General features: G+C 41.1%; 3 protein-coding genes across 3 annotated transcripts; all 3 read left to right on the top strand.

The window, feature by feature from the left end:
* Positions 1 to 912: 912 nt before the first annotated feature.
* Positions 913 to 3,239, top strand: rpz2 (rapunzel 2). Its single transcript, XM_079368672.1, has 2 exons — positions 913 to 1,002; positions 2,215 to 3,239. Exon 2 carries the CDS (start codon positions 2,266 to 2,268, stop codon positions 2,950 to 2,952), a length of 687 nt encoding a protein of 228 aa, XP_079224798.1. The 5' UTR covers positions 913 to 1,002; positions 2,215 to 2,265; the 3' UTR covers positions 2,953 to 3,239.
* A 524-nt stretch (positions 3,240 to 3,763) lies between these two features.
* On the top strand, positions 3,764 to 10,156 carry krit1 (KRIT1 ankyrin repeat containing). Its single transcript, XM_079368811.1, has 17 exons — positions 3,764 to 3,991; positions 4,908 to 5,077; positions 5,181 to 5,337; positions 5,493 to 5,585; positions 5,690 to 5,819; positions 5,902 to 6,145; positions 6,259 to 6,374; positions 6,463 to 6,606; positions 6,699 to 6,855; positions 7,366 to 7,473; positions 7,753 to 7,909; positions 8,046 to 8,197; positions 8,310 to 8,476; positions 8,607 to 8,694; positions 8,786 to 8,992; positions 9,521 to 9,637; positions 9,842 to 10,156. Exons 2-17 carry the CDS (start codon positions 4,976 to 4,978, stop codon positions 9,929 to 9,931), a joined length of 2,229 nt encoding a protein of 742 aa, XP_079224937.1. The 5' UTR covers positions 3,764 to 3,991; positions 4,908 to 4,975; the 3' UTR covers positions 9,932 to 10,156.
* A 1,058-nt stretch (positions 10,157 to 11,214) lies between these two features.
* cyp51 (cytochrome P450, family 51) lies at positions 11,215 to 16,308 on the top strand. Its single transcript, XM_079367734.1, has 10 exons — positions 11,215 to 11,566; positions 11,654 to 11,752; positions 12,121 to 12,297; positions 12,444 to 12,570; positions 12,674 to 12,848; positions 12,977 to 13,096; positions 13,207 to 13,402; positions 13,569 to 13,664; positions 13,817 to 13,985; positions 14,380 to 16,308. Exons 1-10 carry the CDS (start codon positions 11,405 to 11,407, stop codon positions 14,556 to 14,558), a joined length of 1,500 nt encoding a protein of 499 aa, XP_079223860.1. The 5' UTR covers positions 11,215 to 11,404; the 3' UTR covers positions 14,559 to 16,308.
* Positions 16,309 to 16,693: the final 385 nt, after the last annotated feature.

The following is a 16,693-nucleotide window of genomic DNA, read 5'->3' as shown; positions in this document are numbered from 1 at the left end:
ATTTTCAGAAACCTTTAGACTTAATGTGTTGCTTTAAAATAAGGGACCCGGCTGCAGGAAACTGAGTGGGGTGGTTTGGAGGGCGGGAGCTCTTTAACAGCAGCAAAATTGGTGTCTTTACATTCCTCCGCACGCGGCAGTGTAATCCTTTATTCTACCACTAGAGGACAACAAAGTTCAAGACAGGTATAAAACCTGACTTAATCGTCACGTTTATCTTCCTGCACGTATGAAAGGCAATGAGACACACGCACACCTATTCTCCAGAAAAAAAAAATCTTGAATATCAGGGTTAACTTGTCAGTTTCGAGTTCAGCATTCCTTTTGCACTTTGATTGTCTTCCTTAATCAGACTGAAGTTTCATGTCTCTTTATGACAGACAAACATAAATGACAGAACTGACAACATCATTGTTCTTTGAGTTGATCAACTCTCAAACACTTATGAAATTGCATATATTGATACCAATTTCAGATCATGTACACTACAAATATTCAAATCTTAGCATTAATTTCGACCCATAAATATCTAATTTCACTCATTATACATTCAGCTGAAAAAGTACTTTTTAGGGGCCTTAAAATTAGATATTCTAATTGGTTTAGATAGAACTTCTCATATGAACACACCTATATATTTTGCTTGCTGCTTTGGCACATTTTTACTTATTACAAGAAATTCAGGCCTAATATCTTTTCATTTTAAATGTCTATCTGGTCACCCATACTTGTAAAGAAGGTGTGGGGACCTACAATCTAACAATACAAAAGGAAACAGTGTGTATGCAGCCTGTTCAGCAGCCAACCGTTGGAACCGAGGACGCAATGAAACTGGAAGAACTCCCCTCAGCCAATCAGAGCTGGGCATGCATGAGTCACTTCCTCGTGTTAACACCCCTTTCAGACAGGAGGGGGCTGTTCTTATTTAAGTAGGGAGGAAAATGGTGGAGAGGGAAGTCAGACGGCTGCTGTAGAAAGAAGAACAAAACAGATTCATTTGTGGTGAGCGAACATTTATGTTTCAGTGTGCTTGAATCTAGGATCTGAAGGATGTGTACAGTCTGTGAGAAAGCTGAGTCAGCCAGGGTTGAGGAAATAAAGAAGGGTGAGTCTTGAGTGTGTGTTGGGAATCAGGAAATGGGAAAGACAGGCTTAAAAACATCATGTCAGATCACAGCTAAAGGTCTAAAAGGCTCCTAGAAGTTAGCTTAACTATTGAGGATGATGCATTAGAGGTCATCAACTGTAATGTCTGTGTTTGATTCCAGTCTTTCTTGTGTTACTACAAAGACACACCCACTGTTGTCCCGTAGTTATTTTTTCCAGCAGGACAACATTGAGGATGATGATCAATGTCAAAACTATGACAAGAATGAGTCAACCCTAACCCTAACCCTAGTCTGTGGTTTTCAATACCAGTGCTACTTTTGACAGTTATCCATATCCATGCATGCTGAAAGACTCACTCCCAGAAACATAGTAAATTTATGCCAAATTGTTCAAATAAATTCTCCATTTTGTGCAACAATGTAGCTTTGAAAAAAACAAAAAATGTCAATTTAAATTAAAACCATTACTTGATCTATTTCATTGAAAAAACTGATTGAGTCATTTTTTTTAAGCCGATATAACAAACAAGAACAGTTTTCATCCTCTCAAGTTTGAACTCTCACTAGTCTTCTGAGTTCTTTGTCAAATTAAACAAAATATTTATCCAACACTTCCTTAATTTTCTTGCATATTAAAGACCATAGAGTTTATCATATTATCAAAAAAAAGTGTTTGACAAATCACTCAATAATGAAATGATTGATTGCTTCTGGCCTTTTCTTTTGCCCACATGTTTAGGCTCATTAGCTAAACAGGAGCCCTTGTTGTTGCAACCTGTTGTCAGAAATATTGGAGTGTAATGTGACTCCTTCTGCAATATGGCAGCACGCAGCAGCTGGTGACATACTGTATGTGCCAAACTATCAGCAACCTGAGAGTTAGCCATGAGCTTAATAATCAGGGTAATGCAAGAGGAAGAAGCAATGTTTGACACTTGAGACCCTGTGTGGCCAATGCTTTAGTCAAAGATATTAGCTTTTGTTCAGACAGGAATGCAAGCAAAATGACAACTGACTCAAACACTTACTCAAACACTGACTTAAACAAATGTGGTTCTATATATATATATATATATATATATATATTTTTTTTTAATCTTTGCAGCCTCGTGACTCTTTCTGTGAACCTTACTGTGGGACTGGAGCAGCAGCAGTGATGGCTGACTCAGAAAAGATCAAGAAAACTGCAGCGAAGGTGCTGGGTTGCGTGGAGAAAGTGTCCTCCTTCGCCTCCTCCATCGACCCCATATTCGGCATCGTCTCCTCCTTGGTTGGGGTGGCTCGCAAAGGACTGATAGACGAAGAGAGCCATGCTTTAGAAAAGGACTTCCAGGAAATTAACTCTAAACTGGAGACCATCTCCAAAAAGAATCAGCAATGCCTGAGGCAGATCCGCATCGACGAGGTGAATGAGACCTACGGAAAGTACGAGGAGTACATCAAGCACCAGTATGCCGCCTTCAACGACATGGTGGCTCAGGTGAAGAAAGAGCCAGAGAAAACCAAGCGCTTCTTTGAGAATTATGAGAAGATTTACGAGAGGGATAAGAGTGATCTGAGTCTGGATGTGTACTACCGCGGTGTGGTGGGCACCAACCTGCTGTTTGGGAGAACCCTGCTGAAGGTGTACCTGGACAACTGCGGCGGCGACTTTGAGACCATGGAACGCCGCTGTTCACACATCGCCCACCTGTTCCACATAGGCCTCATCGCCCTGATGGCCTACACAGCTGTTACTGAGGATGATGAAGACGAGGTGCGGGAGAAGTGGGCCAAGAGGGTGGTGGAAATCCAGGACAAGATGCAGGAGGTGCTGAGTCAGTGCAAACCCAAGTCTTCCTGAACACGGAGCAGCAGAGAGAGGAGCTCCTCCGAGTTGGCTGGGAACGCTCTGAACTGTCAGCTGTGGACCAATGACAAAACTATAAATTATGTTATAATATATAAAACCAAAGCAATGTTTTCTTTTTTTTAAAGCTGCCTGTGACACTGTTATATCAGCGTTTTAGTTATTGTATGAACATGTTGTGTTGTTTTTTGTTAAAGAGACCACTATTGCAGCTATTATTGTGTTACTATAAATGCATATAGGAGCTTTTATACATATACAAATTAAAATATACAAGCAAATTGTTGCTCATGTTGTATTTAAAAAAACAAAAAAGTTTCATTTACCCCAAAAACAATTGTTTGTACACTGAAAATGAGATGATTAGTTAGGATAACTAACTGTCCGATTTTTGACACAGTGAAGTTCAGAACACACCAGACGATTACACAAGACAGTGGCGAACATTTCAGAATTATACAATCACAACATAATGAACTAGTTTCTGAAGAAGGATGGTAAACTCACAGTACTTTTATTTTACAAGCCAGAGTGCAAGTACAAGTACAAGCCAGATACTGGTTACAAAACAAACCCAGAGTATACAGCAACAAATACTTAATATTAAACCATTTGATTTTCACAAAAGCCCTATGATGAATATACATGACTAATTTTTGCAGACTTGGCAGTGTTATTTGGGGTTAAAAGTAGGGGGGAAATACATGCATTGTGCATTCATGAAAACGGAGATTGATCTAACTAGTTTTGAAACAATGAAAGACACAGCTGTGAGTAGGCTTAAGTCCCCCTCACCACCAGAGGCCTCTGTTTCCAACCACAGCTGCTGAAATTAAACGTAACTCGACTCCTCTGTTTGTCTCTGCTCCAAGAAACAGGCAGGCCCACTACTTTAACCAAAATACTCCTGACTGAGAGTTTACCTCCAGTGGATCTATCGGTTGTTGACATGTTCCTTTTTACAAAATGAACCTCCGTTAGAGCTGAGAGAAGCAGTGTCAGGTGTGTTGGAGGGAAAGTCACGTCGCTCTCGGTAAGTTTCAGCCGCTCACCGAGCGGAAAAGTCGGGGTGTAGATAATGACTTTAGCATCCCGACTACTGCTGCTGATTCTTTCTAACAAAGTTGGTCCCTATTTGATGTTGACAGCAAATAATGTCAAAGACTATTTGTTTCCAGCAGCACAACATGTCGTCTAAGAAGTAACACAGTGTGTAATGTTCAAACTCTTCAAAGACATCCGACAGTTTGGTTTCCGGTGCGGAACAATGTCTCAACTCAACAAGTTTATATCTAAAGTTACAGTAGGCCTGATATTTAACACAGGAAAAGAAAAAAATCCGGGTCTTTTTCCTTTATAACATGTTTACTGCGTTATTATTTTGGTTTTATTACAACACAGTGACGTGTGTTTTTGACGTGTACGTAAAACGTGCAACCTACTCGAACCCGGCGAAATACATATTAATATTATTTACTAAATAATAATAATTACTAAAAGTCTCTCTCATTTAAGCTACTGTGAGGAGGTTTTAGATATTTATCAAATGCATTTATATTGATGCCTATTTATTTCCTACGAATGCAAAATCAACATTTTCTAATGAGAAGTTTCCTTTTTGTCTTTTTTCTATACTAGTTCTGAATGTCCAGAAATGTAGTGAACTACACACGGCCTAAACAGGCTTTTATTTATTTATATAATTTGGCAAAGATTCTATTTGACAATTAACCATAAACAGGATTTTATTAGTTTCTTGTAATGTAAGGTCAGCCAATATATTTCATAATAATTAAATGGATATCATTTTCTTCACATAGCGGCTGGCTGTGGTTATTGTGTAGCTTTGACTTTGCTGTAATTAAGCTGGATGTGATGTCTGATCAGCACACAGTAACTTCCCTGAACCACGATGATAACCCGACTCCCCCTGTGGTGATCTGTTTCAGGGATGCCTCTCCACAGCATTTGGCCCTTGTGTAGCATGATTTGTCAGGACTGAGGGAAAGTCGGCAGCATGGGCAACGAGGACAGCCTGGAGGATGTGTTTGTCGCTGTCATTCGACCAAAGAGCCAGGTCAGCCTGAGCTCGAAGGAGTACAGAGCCAAAGCCTATGAAGTAAGTGTGCTGGGTGTGACAAACAATTACATGCTGCCCCCCCCCCCCCCCCCACACACAAAAAAAGTGTATTTAATTAGCTCCATGTTTCCTGTGTATACAGATCCTGCTGATTGAAGTGCCTCTGGAAGGAAAGGAGAAGAAAAGAAAGAAAGTCCTGCTGGCTACAAAGATCCAAACGGGAGGAGACAGATCCAAATCTATATTGGATTATGTTGATGAAAAAATCAGACCTTTATCCAATAACCAAGGCTTTATAGGTCAGTGTTCGACAGTTCTGACACTCACACTCTCGTGACTGACTGACCTCTGGAGGAGCTCATGCACCTTGTTACAGACAGCACATGACCTTGAGTTGACCTATACGTTTGAAAACCACTCCTCTTGACTTGACTCCTTTTTTTTTTCCTTTCAGGAAAGCGTGTGGTGCATATGAAGAAATTCCCTCTTGATGGAGACAATGAAGGCAAAGAGGCGTCTCTTTTTGTTGTGCCAGTCAGTGTTAAAGGTGAGACAAAATAAGAATCCAACTTTATGAAATGAAGGCTTAGATATGGGGCGGGTGGAAATGGCATAATCTAAACATGCTGTGTATCAAATCTTTCTTAACAGACAACAGCAAACCTGTCCACACTCCTGGCAGCCCGAGCTTCTACTGCTTCCAGGACATCATGCGTGTGTGCAGTGAGACCAGCGCTCACTTCTGCTCCATCACCTCTAAGATGCTCCTCGCCTTAGACAAGTGAGGATAGATTAAAACAATGTGGTCATGGATGAGGCTTTTTATGGAGACCTATAACTCTGTCTTTTTTTATCTTCAACAGATGGTTGGCAGAGCAGCACACAGTGCCTCACGCCATCCCTGCTCTGTTCAGACCAGCACCTGTGGAGCGGGTGAAGACCAATGTCAGTAACCCGGCCTATGGCAGCGAGGGCAAACTGAGCGACGAGGGTCTGCACATGGGCTACACAGCTCTGGAGATCAAGAGCAAGATGATGTCGCTGGAGAAGGCAGACATGTGCATCCTCAACCCGCTTTACGGCTCTGATCTGCAGTACACCAACCGAGTGAGCGAGCTCCTCTCAGCCCCAGATCATAATTTTTGATGCACTAATTCATTGGAGATTGTTTGTCGAGTTCTTAATTGGAATTTTCTACCCATGCGATCTTTTGTTTCCAGGTGGACAAAGTTATCATCAACCCATACTTTGGACTTGGGGCGCCCGACTACTCCAAGATCCAGATCCCAAAGAGAGAGAAGTGGCAACATGGTCCCAACTGTGTGACAGAGGACAAGTGAGGAGTGACACTAGCATGCCGAGCGTTGTTTTGCTCCATTCATCAGAGTATTTAAAAGATTCAGTAATAATCCAAGTCTCTGCAGGGAGCGGCAGTGGGTCGATGACTTCCCCCTCCACCGCAGTGCCTGTGAGGGAGACGTGGAGCTGCTCTCCAAGCTTCTGGACAGCGGTTTCTCTGTCAAGCAGTTGGACAGTGACCACTGGGCTCCTGTTCACTATGCCTGCTGGTGAGACCAGGAAATGTCTTCTTTTCTTCTCATAGTTTACTCTGTTTTGTGTATATTGAGTTGTGGTTGGGTTTTTGTGTGGTTCCTTCCAGGCATGGTAAAGTTGAGGCGACCAAACTGTTGCTGGAGAAAGGAAACTGTAACCCCAACCTGCTGAACGGACAGCTCAGCTCCCCTCTGCACTTTGCAGCCAGAGGAGGACACGCAGAGATAGTACAGCTCCTGCTGCATCACCCCGAGATCGACCGGGTAAGAAACATAATGAGGTCTTAAAGGCAGGGTAGGTAATATTTGAGAGCTGAAGTGGACGATTTACTTACTTAATAACCATTATGATGATAACATTAACATCAATTTTTAAACGGTTAAAGCTGATGTTTAAAGTTACGTCTGTTCAAGAGTTACAGAAAAACTCGAACATAAAGCAACACAGGGACTGTCTCCCTTAAAAATATGAGGAAGTCACTTTTGCTTGAACTGGATCTGAATGAGTCATTTTTTCCGAGTGCATGTAGCCAAATCATGACTAACAATGAGGATTTTACATCTCCACTAATAGAATATATTTCACACCTGATTGTTTCCCCAAGTTACTAAACAGTAGTGTTGTTAATGTGACTCAGTTAGGAGCTGCGTTATGTTCCAGACGTAGAAAGACTATTTTACCAGTTGTGACGGACTGCAGCACATTTAGCAATATCATACAGTAAATGTTGAACAATAACTGGTGGATATGGACGACGTGTTTCCCTCTTGCAGCACATAGAAGACCAACAAAAGAGATCCCCTCTGCAAGTGTGTGAGGAGAACAAACAGAATGAATGGGAGGAGGCCATGAAGCTTTTGCAACAAGCAAACACGAAACCTGTGAGTTCCACACAAAACACCGCGACCAGTTTAACAGGAGCTTTGTGCCTCTGGCTTAAAGTGCTGTATAAATAAACATTTTTAAAAATAAGACCTTAATGGAGGATAAGCAAAATTAGTACATGACGGCAACAACGCAGCTTGTCACTAGATGGTGCTATTTCCTTGACTACATCCAAAGTTGTCTTGAGGATAACTTTTTTTTTTTTTTTTCTCCATAATAAAGCGTCTACACTTTATTTATTTTCACTGTGCATGTTGTGTTTGTGTCTATTACAGTATGAGAAGGTGCGTATCTACCGCATGGACGGCTCATATCGCTCAGTGGAGCTGAAGCACGGCAACAACACGACAGTGCAGCAGATCATGGAAGGCATGCGCCTATCACAGGACACCCAGCAGTATTTCACCATCTGGATCTGCTCCGAGAACCTCCGTGAGTTCACCTACAATAAACCCTCTCTGCAAAAGTATCCTGCCAACATACTCCATTTGACTTCTAAGGGGAGACATTTGACCAGACTTTAGTTTCCTACCAGAAAAGTAACACCGATGTTGGTTTTGTATTTCAGACCTGCAGCTGAAGCCGTATCACAAACCCCTGCAGCACCTGCGGATCTGGACAGAGATCGTGACGGACCTCACGGTTCTGGACCCTCAGAGGGAATCACCCCAGCTCTTCCTCCGAAGAGACGTCAGGCTCCCTCTCGATGTTGAGAAGAAGGTAGCTCAATTTATCCTTCAGGAGGACATTCCTTGTTCACAGTTTAAGAAACAGTCGGGAACTACGTGATGGTTGATTAACTTGCCAGATGCTGCTCTCTGTTTTGTTCCAGGTGGAGGATCCTCTGGCCATCCTCATCCTTTTCGACGAGGCCCGTCACTGCCTCCTCAAAGGATTCTTCCCCGCTCCAGACAGCAAACTGATCACACTCGCCAGCCTCCTGCTGCAGATCATCTACGGCAGCTATGAGAGCAAGAAACATAAACAAGGATTCCTCAAGTACAGCACGGTTTATAAATACATTGACATATGAGCAATCCTTTCTGTGTGAAGCTAATGCATAGTTGAAAAATATGGAATTGTGTGTGAAATAAAAGACTACATTTCTCCTTTTTTTTTTTCTTAATAGTGAGGAAAACCTCAAATCAATTGTGCCGATATCCAAGGTGAAAAGTAAAGCGTACCACTGGACCAACAGGATCCTGCATGAATACAAAGTACGCTTGAAGAGTTAAAAAAAGGAATCGGACAGTGTCTCACTGCAATCCATTTGCTTGCTTGATTGACAGGTTTTCTCCTTTCTGACAGGCTCTGAGCACCAGCGAGGGTGTCAGTAAAGAGATGCACCACCTGCAGCGACTCTTCCTGCAGAACTGCTGGGACATCCCCACCTATGGAGCAGCCTTCTTCACGGGCCAGGTCTACACCAAAGCTAGCGCAAGCAACCACAAGGTCATCCGAGTCTACGTTGGGGTCAACACAAAGGGGCTGCACCTCATGAATATGGAGACTAAGGTATAGTCCATCTTTAATTCTGTGGAAATAGATAGGGCAGACCTCCTGAAGACCAAGCATTCCTTTTACTTTTCAATAAAAGTTCAGTGTTTCCTCGCCCTCATATACAAAAGGTACATTGACATTTTATGTAGGCAGTGTTGTTAGAAAATATGAACGCTGACTTCTGCTGCACAAATGCTCAGCAGTTTAATATGTTTAAAACTGTAAACAGAAAAACATGTTTAATCTTACAGATGTACTCATGCAGGGTGAAAAAAAAAGTATTTTAGACACTTTTTTCATCCCCAGAATTTCATAATATTTTTTAAATGATATATAGGTATTATATTCAGGGTAGATGTGTACATTTTCCATTTAATGTTTTGAGTCTTCTTTTAGAACAATATTTCATATTTTTTAAACCTTCTTTAGCTGCAGTTAAAAGTTGAGATACTTTGTGATATTCAGTTTTTGGAGTGGAGTAAACGGCTTCGTTTTAACTCAATGTATGAAGTATAATAATGTGTAACTTCTCTGCACTCGCAGGTCCTTCTCATCAGTTTAGAGTACAGCACGTTCATGTGGCAGCTCGGCCATGCTGACCAGTACTTCCAGATTCACAGCGGTGACAATAAAATGAACTTCATTGTGCACACAAAACAGGTAACTGTGCCAGGATGTTTAAGAAAACGTTTTATAGGCTGCTCTTTAAACTAGTTTAAGTTATTATTTAAATGTGAAGTTTAAAGGAGCACAATCAGGAACTGTAACTTGTCCAGTGTACTGTACACATGATGACTCAAAATGAGTATCGTAGAGTATCAGTGTTCACACACAGCCTCTCTTGTGCTCTTACTTTCCCGACAGGCTGGCCTCATTGTGAAGCTGTTGATGAAGCTGAGCGGACAGATGACTCCAAACGATAAAGGCATAATGGACAAATATGCATACGGCTGACAAACTGTTGAATTAAACCACCGCTGCCAACGATCCAAGTGCAGGTCCTTCTTACTGATTCTCAGCTGACTGCAATCAGTCTGGATCAAGGGCAAACATTGCCCTCTCAAAAACACCTCCATTTTATAAAAGGTCTTACAGATTTCTTTCACATACAGTATATTTTGAGTGCATGTAAATATTGTTTATTTAATGTTTTGTTTTAATAAACTGAATGCAACCTTGCCTTTCCATCAGAGATTTATTGTGAGATTTCAAACCACATTTTCTTTTCTTTTAATTAATTAAAAAAAAAACCCTTTAGGTGATTTAAAGGATTCAGTTTAGTGACCAAATGTTTTTTTAAATGGGCTGAGTCATTTGTCATTCAAGATTATTACTAGAAATTGAATTTATATGTAAGAAATTATGCATTACTGACCACAGAGGTCACACAGTACAACAATGCTCCTTTATGTTTTGGTCAGTCGAGCTGCTTCTCAACAGACAAGGCAGGCAACTCCTTGGGGCCCCAGACCAATAGGGGGGCCCTGACTGATCAGAGTTAAACCAAAGCAGATGCACAATTTACTTCACTTAAAAGCAATATATAGCCAATACAATCATTTAGCTTCTTTATTTTCTATAATATGGCACATTTTTATGGGTATTCAGTGAAACGCAAATATTTTGACATTTCAGGCACTCTGATAAAAATTAAAATGTTTAAATTCAAACAGAATGTGAGATTTCACCTTGATGAAAATGTTTCATTTACATACTGAATTTATCACTTTACAAAATATGTAGATTTTTTTGACCTGCAACTAAAGATGCAACTTACATTTACACTACAGTAATACTTTTTTTAGTCTTTATTTCCTTGCCACATTAATCAAGGCATTGTAAACCTTTATTCTACATCTCATGATCTGCTCAAGCCTCCACCAAAGAGCTACATATGTTTTGTCCTAAGAAGCTCTCCTGTTCCTCGACATTTTTAAATGATTCTTGCTTTTAGTTCTCATTAATTATTCCTTACCTCTCTGTAATGCTGTACGAGTAATATTTATTGACATAAAGTAATGTGGTGTCAGGGAGATAAATGAGTAGGACTTCAATAAAACAGTATTGATATCAAAACTCAAACACCATCAAAAGTCCAGCTCAAGCAATCTTTGGTCCTCCTGAAATGACATCATATAGTCAGACATGGGTTCAGGAACAAGTGACCAATCAGAACGTCGGCTTGTTGATGGACACGTGGTGAATAGCCAATAGGAAGCCTGCATTGGTCAGGCGGGGGCAGGACGAGTATTGACAAGTAGAGCTGTCGAGGAAATACAAACCGACCTCCTCTAATATTAACATCAGATGGACTGCTGTTCGGATGGACGTGTGAAAGTGTGAACATTCATCTAACAGCTATTGAGCGGATTTCCTCAAGACCTAAGTTGTTCCTGTGATTTGGTTTTTTGCGGAGAGGAAGCAAAAATGTCTCCGCATCTGTACGACCTGAGCAGCAAACTGCTCGGAGACACTGTTGGGAAAGTGAGCGACAACCTGACCTCGGTGGTGCTGGCTGCCTCCGTCATCACTCTCACCTTTGGTTATATTACTAAACTTCTGCTCAAACAGTCCACTGACACGGATCTGGTAAGTAAGAGCAAAACGTCGGTTGTTTGATTGAACACATTTGATTTGCATCATCATTTTATAACATGTTATGTTTCTCTCTTGCAGAAATACCCACCTTACATTCCTTCCAGCATCCCGTTCCTTGGCCATGCCATTGCTTTTGGGAAAAGTCCAATTGAATTTCTTGAAAATGCATATGAAAAAGTAAGTATTAGAGTGAACTATGATAAAACATTCTCCTTTCCCCCCTTGAATCAGTTACATAACTTCTTCAAAGAAAGTAAAAATGTCTGCTCACCATTTAAAATTTTGTTTTAGCTGGTTTTCTTAATAGTCTTCTTTTGCATAAGATCAGTTTTTGACTTTAAGCAAGACCGAAAAGGCATTTGTATTATTCCCAGAGTATAACAATTACACAAAGGGAACAGATTATTTCAGAGCTGACAACAGTAATAGCAGTGAGGTATGTTGTTATTTGCAGTTTTTTCACTAATGGGGAGGTTCGATTCATTTTCACTAAACCCCTCTGATTTTTTTCTGTAATGTCATTTTTAACCCGTGTGCCTCTGCAGTACGGCCCTGTGTTCAGTTTCACCATGGTGGGGAGCACGTTCACCTACCTGCTTGGCAGCGAGGCAGCAACGCTCATGTTCAACAGCAAGAATGATGACCTGAACGCCGAGGATGTCTACTCCAGACTGACCACTCCTGTGTTTGGCAAAGGAGTCGCCTATGATGTCCCCAACCATGTGAGTCCACCTGTGAAATCAAATTTATTAACGACTGCACATCAGGAAGAAACAAAGTCCAATCGGGGAAAGAGATAAGACAAAAAAACATCATTTAACTATAAAAATAGGTAATTTAACAGTCTTTTATTTTGTTTCGGTTGCAGATCTTTCTGGAACAGAAGAAGATGTTGAAGACCGGACTAAACATCGCTCATTTTAAGGAACATGTGAAAATTATTGAAGCAGAGACTATCGAGTATTTCCAGAGATGGGGAGACAGCGGGGAGAGAAGTAAGATCCTTTTTAAATCAATAAACTGAAAGAATTCACTTCAATCCGGAAGGTTTGCAGAAGCACGCACAGTTTATAAGCAGGGACGTTTCCCCTCTTTCAGATCTGTTCGAGGCTCTGTCTGAGTTGATCATCCTGACTGCCAGCAGCTGCCTTCATGGCAAAGAGATCCGCAGCATGCTGAATGAGCGAGTGGCTCAGCTTTACGCCGACCTGGACGGAGGATTCAGTCACGCTGCCTGGCTGCTTCCCGGCTGGCTGCCGCTGCCCAGCTTCAGGTAAGACATTCAGTTCCAACGTACACGGTTTACTGCATTATAAGGGAGGTTAAAAACACTAACACACATATGTATTAACTTTTTGTTTTATGGGAAAAAAATGACTAAACAAATGTTTTTTCTTTTAGAAAACGGGACAGAGCGCACATAGAAATCAAAAACATCTTCTTCAAGGTGATTCAAAAGCGCAGACAATCTGGAGAGAAAGTAGACGATATCCTTCAGACCCTCATCGACGCAACCTACAAGTAAGTTTACTTCACTGGACCCATGCGGCTTTATGTTTAACAGATTGTACAACAATTGAAATGTGCCCATTTTTAGTTCAGTTATTAAGTTGATGCGTTTTACCCCTTAGAAACGGACAGCCCCTAAATGATAACGAGATTTCGGGGATGCTGATTGGTCTCCTCCTGGCGGGCCAGCACACGTCCTCCACCACCAGCGCTTGGATGGGTTTCTTCCTTGCCCGAGACAGAGACCTGCAGGAGCGCTGCTACGCTGAGCAGAGAGCCGTGTGTGGAGAGGACCTGCCTGCACTCGACTTTGACCAGGTGAGGCTCGCTGACATGTCGGCCTATGTTAGATCATATAATCACCTTTAAGGGAATAATGTTCTTAGTGTTTCTTGTATGCACGTCTCTGTGGAGCTCAGCAAATTGCTTTTGTTAAATTGAAGTCACAGATTTGCTGTTAATGTTGTCTTAATGTCGTCCTCAGCTGAAGGATCTCAGCTTGTTGGAGCGCTGTTTGAAGGAGACTCTTCGCCTCCGCCCGCCCATCATGACCATGATGAGGATGGCTCGCTCTCCTCAGGTAAGAACGCCTCACATAATCTAACCGGGCTGCGTCACATGCACAAGTCCTGATGGATTTCTAAAAGTTGATCACATCTGTTTTCTTCTTCTTATTAGTCATCATTATAGCTCTGTTTCACTTTTCGCTCCTCTTTCTTCCTGTTCTGTTAGACTGCAGCAGGATACACCATCCCTGTGGGACATCAGGTCTGTGTCTCCCCGACTGTTAACCACCGTCTGCACGACACGTGGGAGGAAAGGATGGAGTTCAACCCTGACCGCTACCTCAATGACAACCCGGCTGCAGGGGAGAAGTTTGCCTACGTGCCCTTCGGAGCTGGTAAGAGTTTTATTCTTCTTTTTCTAACTAAATGAGCTTATTGGTTTTCTATTTAATCTAAGTCTCTTTCAGACAGACCTTGTGATATCAGGCTATAGGAAAGTTGATGTTTTGTAAACACAGGTTTGACTGGGCTGAGGTTATTATAAAGTGTCTTTCTTGTAGCTGTCGTTTGTCCAAAGTCATGTCGTGCAGGACAAAATGTTCAGTACAAACCAATTAACCAAAAGTTGAATTATGAGTCAGTACAGTACAAGAAGTGATACATTTTTGAAAAAAAATTATCTGTATGAATTCATATAGCGTCTCCTTTTTAACTGAACACCTGATCAGATAGCCTGTTCTCAAAGAATTAAAAATCATTGAAATGTATATTCTGTTGTCTGGTCATCAGGCCGCCATCGCTGCATCGGGGAGAACTTTGCCTACGTCCAGATCAAAACCATCTGGTCTACTTTAGTGCGCATGTACGACTTTGAGCTGGTGGACGGATACTTCCCGACAATCAACTACACCACAATGATTCACACGCCTCACAAGCCCGTCATCAGATACAAGAGGAGGAAACAGTGACGGGGGAAACTGGAGGAGCAAAGACACAAACAAACATCAACGGTTTGGAGAGAAGCTCAGAGGTCCTGGGACTTGAATTGAGAAACATTTATGTGAATGCACTTTGCTGTGTTTGAATGTCTTCAAACTTTTCCTCGTTTGTCTCAGAATGTCGACATTATTCAGCGTTAGAGAGGAAATTAGATCCTTCATTGCTGAAAACTCACTAAGGAAGCTAGAACGACACGTGAAGAGCACAGATCTCTGACAAGGCAAACGGTCCAGACTTCTTTGGTATGAATATATGCAACCACTTTATATGTCCTCTTATTAGGGCTGGGCGATACAGCCTAAAAATAAAAATCTCAAGATTGTTCACACACAAGCAGAAAAATCTGTTTTACTTCTGCATGGCAGGCAGACAAAATCAACAGCCAGGGTGCAGACGTCTCCGTTTAAACAGAAATTCATTAAAACAGAAAAAAAACAGCTTTCTTCCCAGCCCTCTCAAAGATGCCAACACATCCACCAGCCTGCTGTTGTCACACTCATTAAATATCCTGTTACCTGTCGTCTTGGGCCAATCAGAGAGAAGCTCTGTAATCAGTGCCAGATTGACTGCAGGTGTAGTCAGTCCAACCTCCTCCTGGATTTAATAAGATTTAAGCACGAATGAACAAATGGCAAAAAGTGTCCAAACTTTCCAAACAAAGCGCACATAACATCCACGATACATGACGTAAACATCCTGTTTTCTTTCACTTTTAATAGAAAACAAACAGGTTTAATTCATGAATTAGTTGTAGTCGCGTAAAAGTCATTAAACATACTTTTGGAGAATACAATTATTTACACATTTCTATATAAACATTAACTATTGAGAGAAAAGAACCGTCTTCTCCACATCAACAGTTATCAAAAGAATATACATGCTTCATTCGTTACCCATTTTTTCCTAAAAAACAAAGTAAAAATGGCAAAGGAATGACTTCAAACAAGTTTAGCTTTTACTTGATTGCCAACCTGTAACAAAAGTAAAACTACATTTCCCTAAAAGAATTCTTAAAGTAACCAGAGTTTCTCTTTAGGCGTTAAAGGTTAAAGTATGAGCTGTGAACTCACCTGTAAAAGTCCACTATGCAACAAAAGTGCAGGTGAGGCAGAGCAACATCAGCTAATAGCATGCGGCTGGTGAACACGTACCCGGAGCCTCCAACCTCTCTGAGAGGGGAGGATGTGAACTTCAGGAACCCAAGGGGAGCAGAGCAGTAAGCTGAAGATTTCACTCACACCAGATTTATTGATCAAATTGATTTATCGTCCAGCCCTACTATATTAGATGAATTTTGATTGCTTGTATGCAAGTTCGATGAAAAACATTTTGGAAGGAAGTTATCAAAAACAAAAACAGCATGTACAGGATAAGCCCACGGTGCAGCTGAGCTTCATTGTGGTGGGATGTTACATCTCATAAAAGATCTCAGTAAAACTGAACGAACAGAAGGTCACTGCGATCCAGAACAATGGCTATTTGAGGTGGATCAGGATTGCTTGTTTTTGTGAAAAATATAAATGAGGAGCTTCAGACTTGATCCTTAATGAATTAAAGATCATTGATCTCTCAATCCATAGGCTTCTTATTTTTTTTTGTTTTACTGGAGATATGTAAAAATATCTTTTGTTCTGATGTTCTGGTGAAGACTTTATGTTAAACATTTTTCAATAGTTATTCCTTCTTTCAATAAAAAAAAACATCTTTGTCATACATTTACTCAAGTATTGCAAGTAGAGTTTTTAAGGCTTGTGTATTTTACTTGTGTTCTACGTGTATCTGTAACAGAAGTGGTGACCGGAGACAGTCTATCACCAACATATAACCCAGTTTACAATTCTCTATCCCTACAGTAAAACTGGAGCCTCTGTGGATGTCACACATCAGTCATTAGCTCAGTTGTTGACCTATAGTCTCTAGAGTCGCTGCCACCCCCAGATCGCGTCATAATAAATACTAAATGATTAGTAAACAGTTTACAACATACATTCAGAGAAAACAATGAAAATGTGCAAACTGGTTCGCAGATAAGGTGCCGAGTCGTGATCACAACTACTCATTTACCTGATGCTACACTTTCTGTAAGGTATGCACTTATCAATGC

Source organism: Symphodus melops, assembly GCF_947650265.1.
Source record: "Symphodus melops genome assembly, chromosome: 18".
In the NCBI taxonomy this organism is placed as follows: domain Eukaryota; kingdom Metazoa; phylum Chordata; class Actinopteri; order Labriformes; family Labridae; genus Symphodus; species Symphodus melops.
The sequence above is the reverse complement of the archived record's forward strand: the minus strand, read 5'-3'. Positions and strand labels throughout refer to the sequence as shown.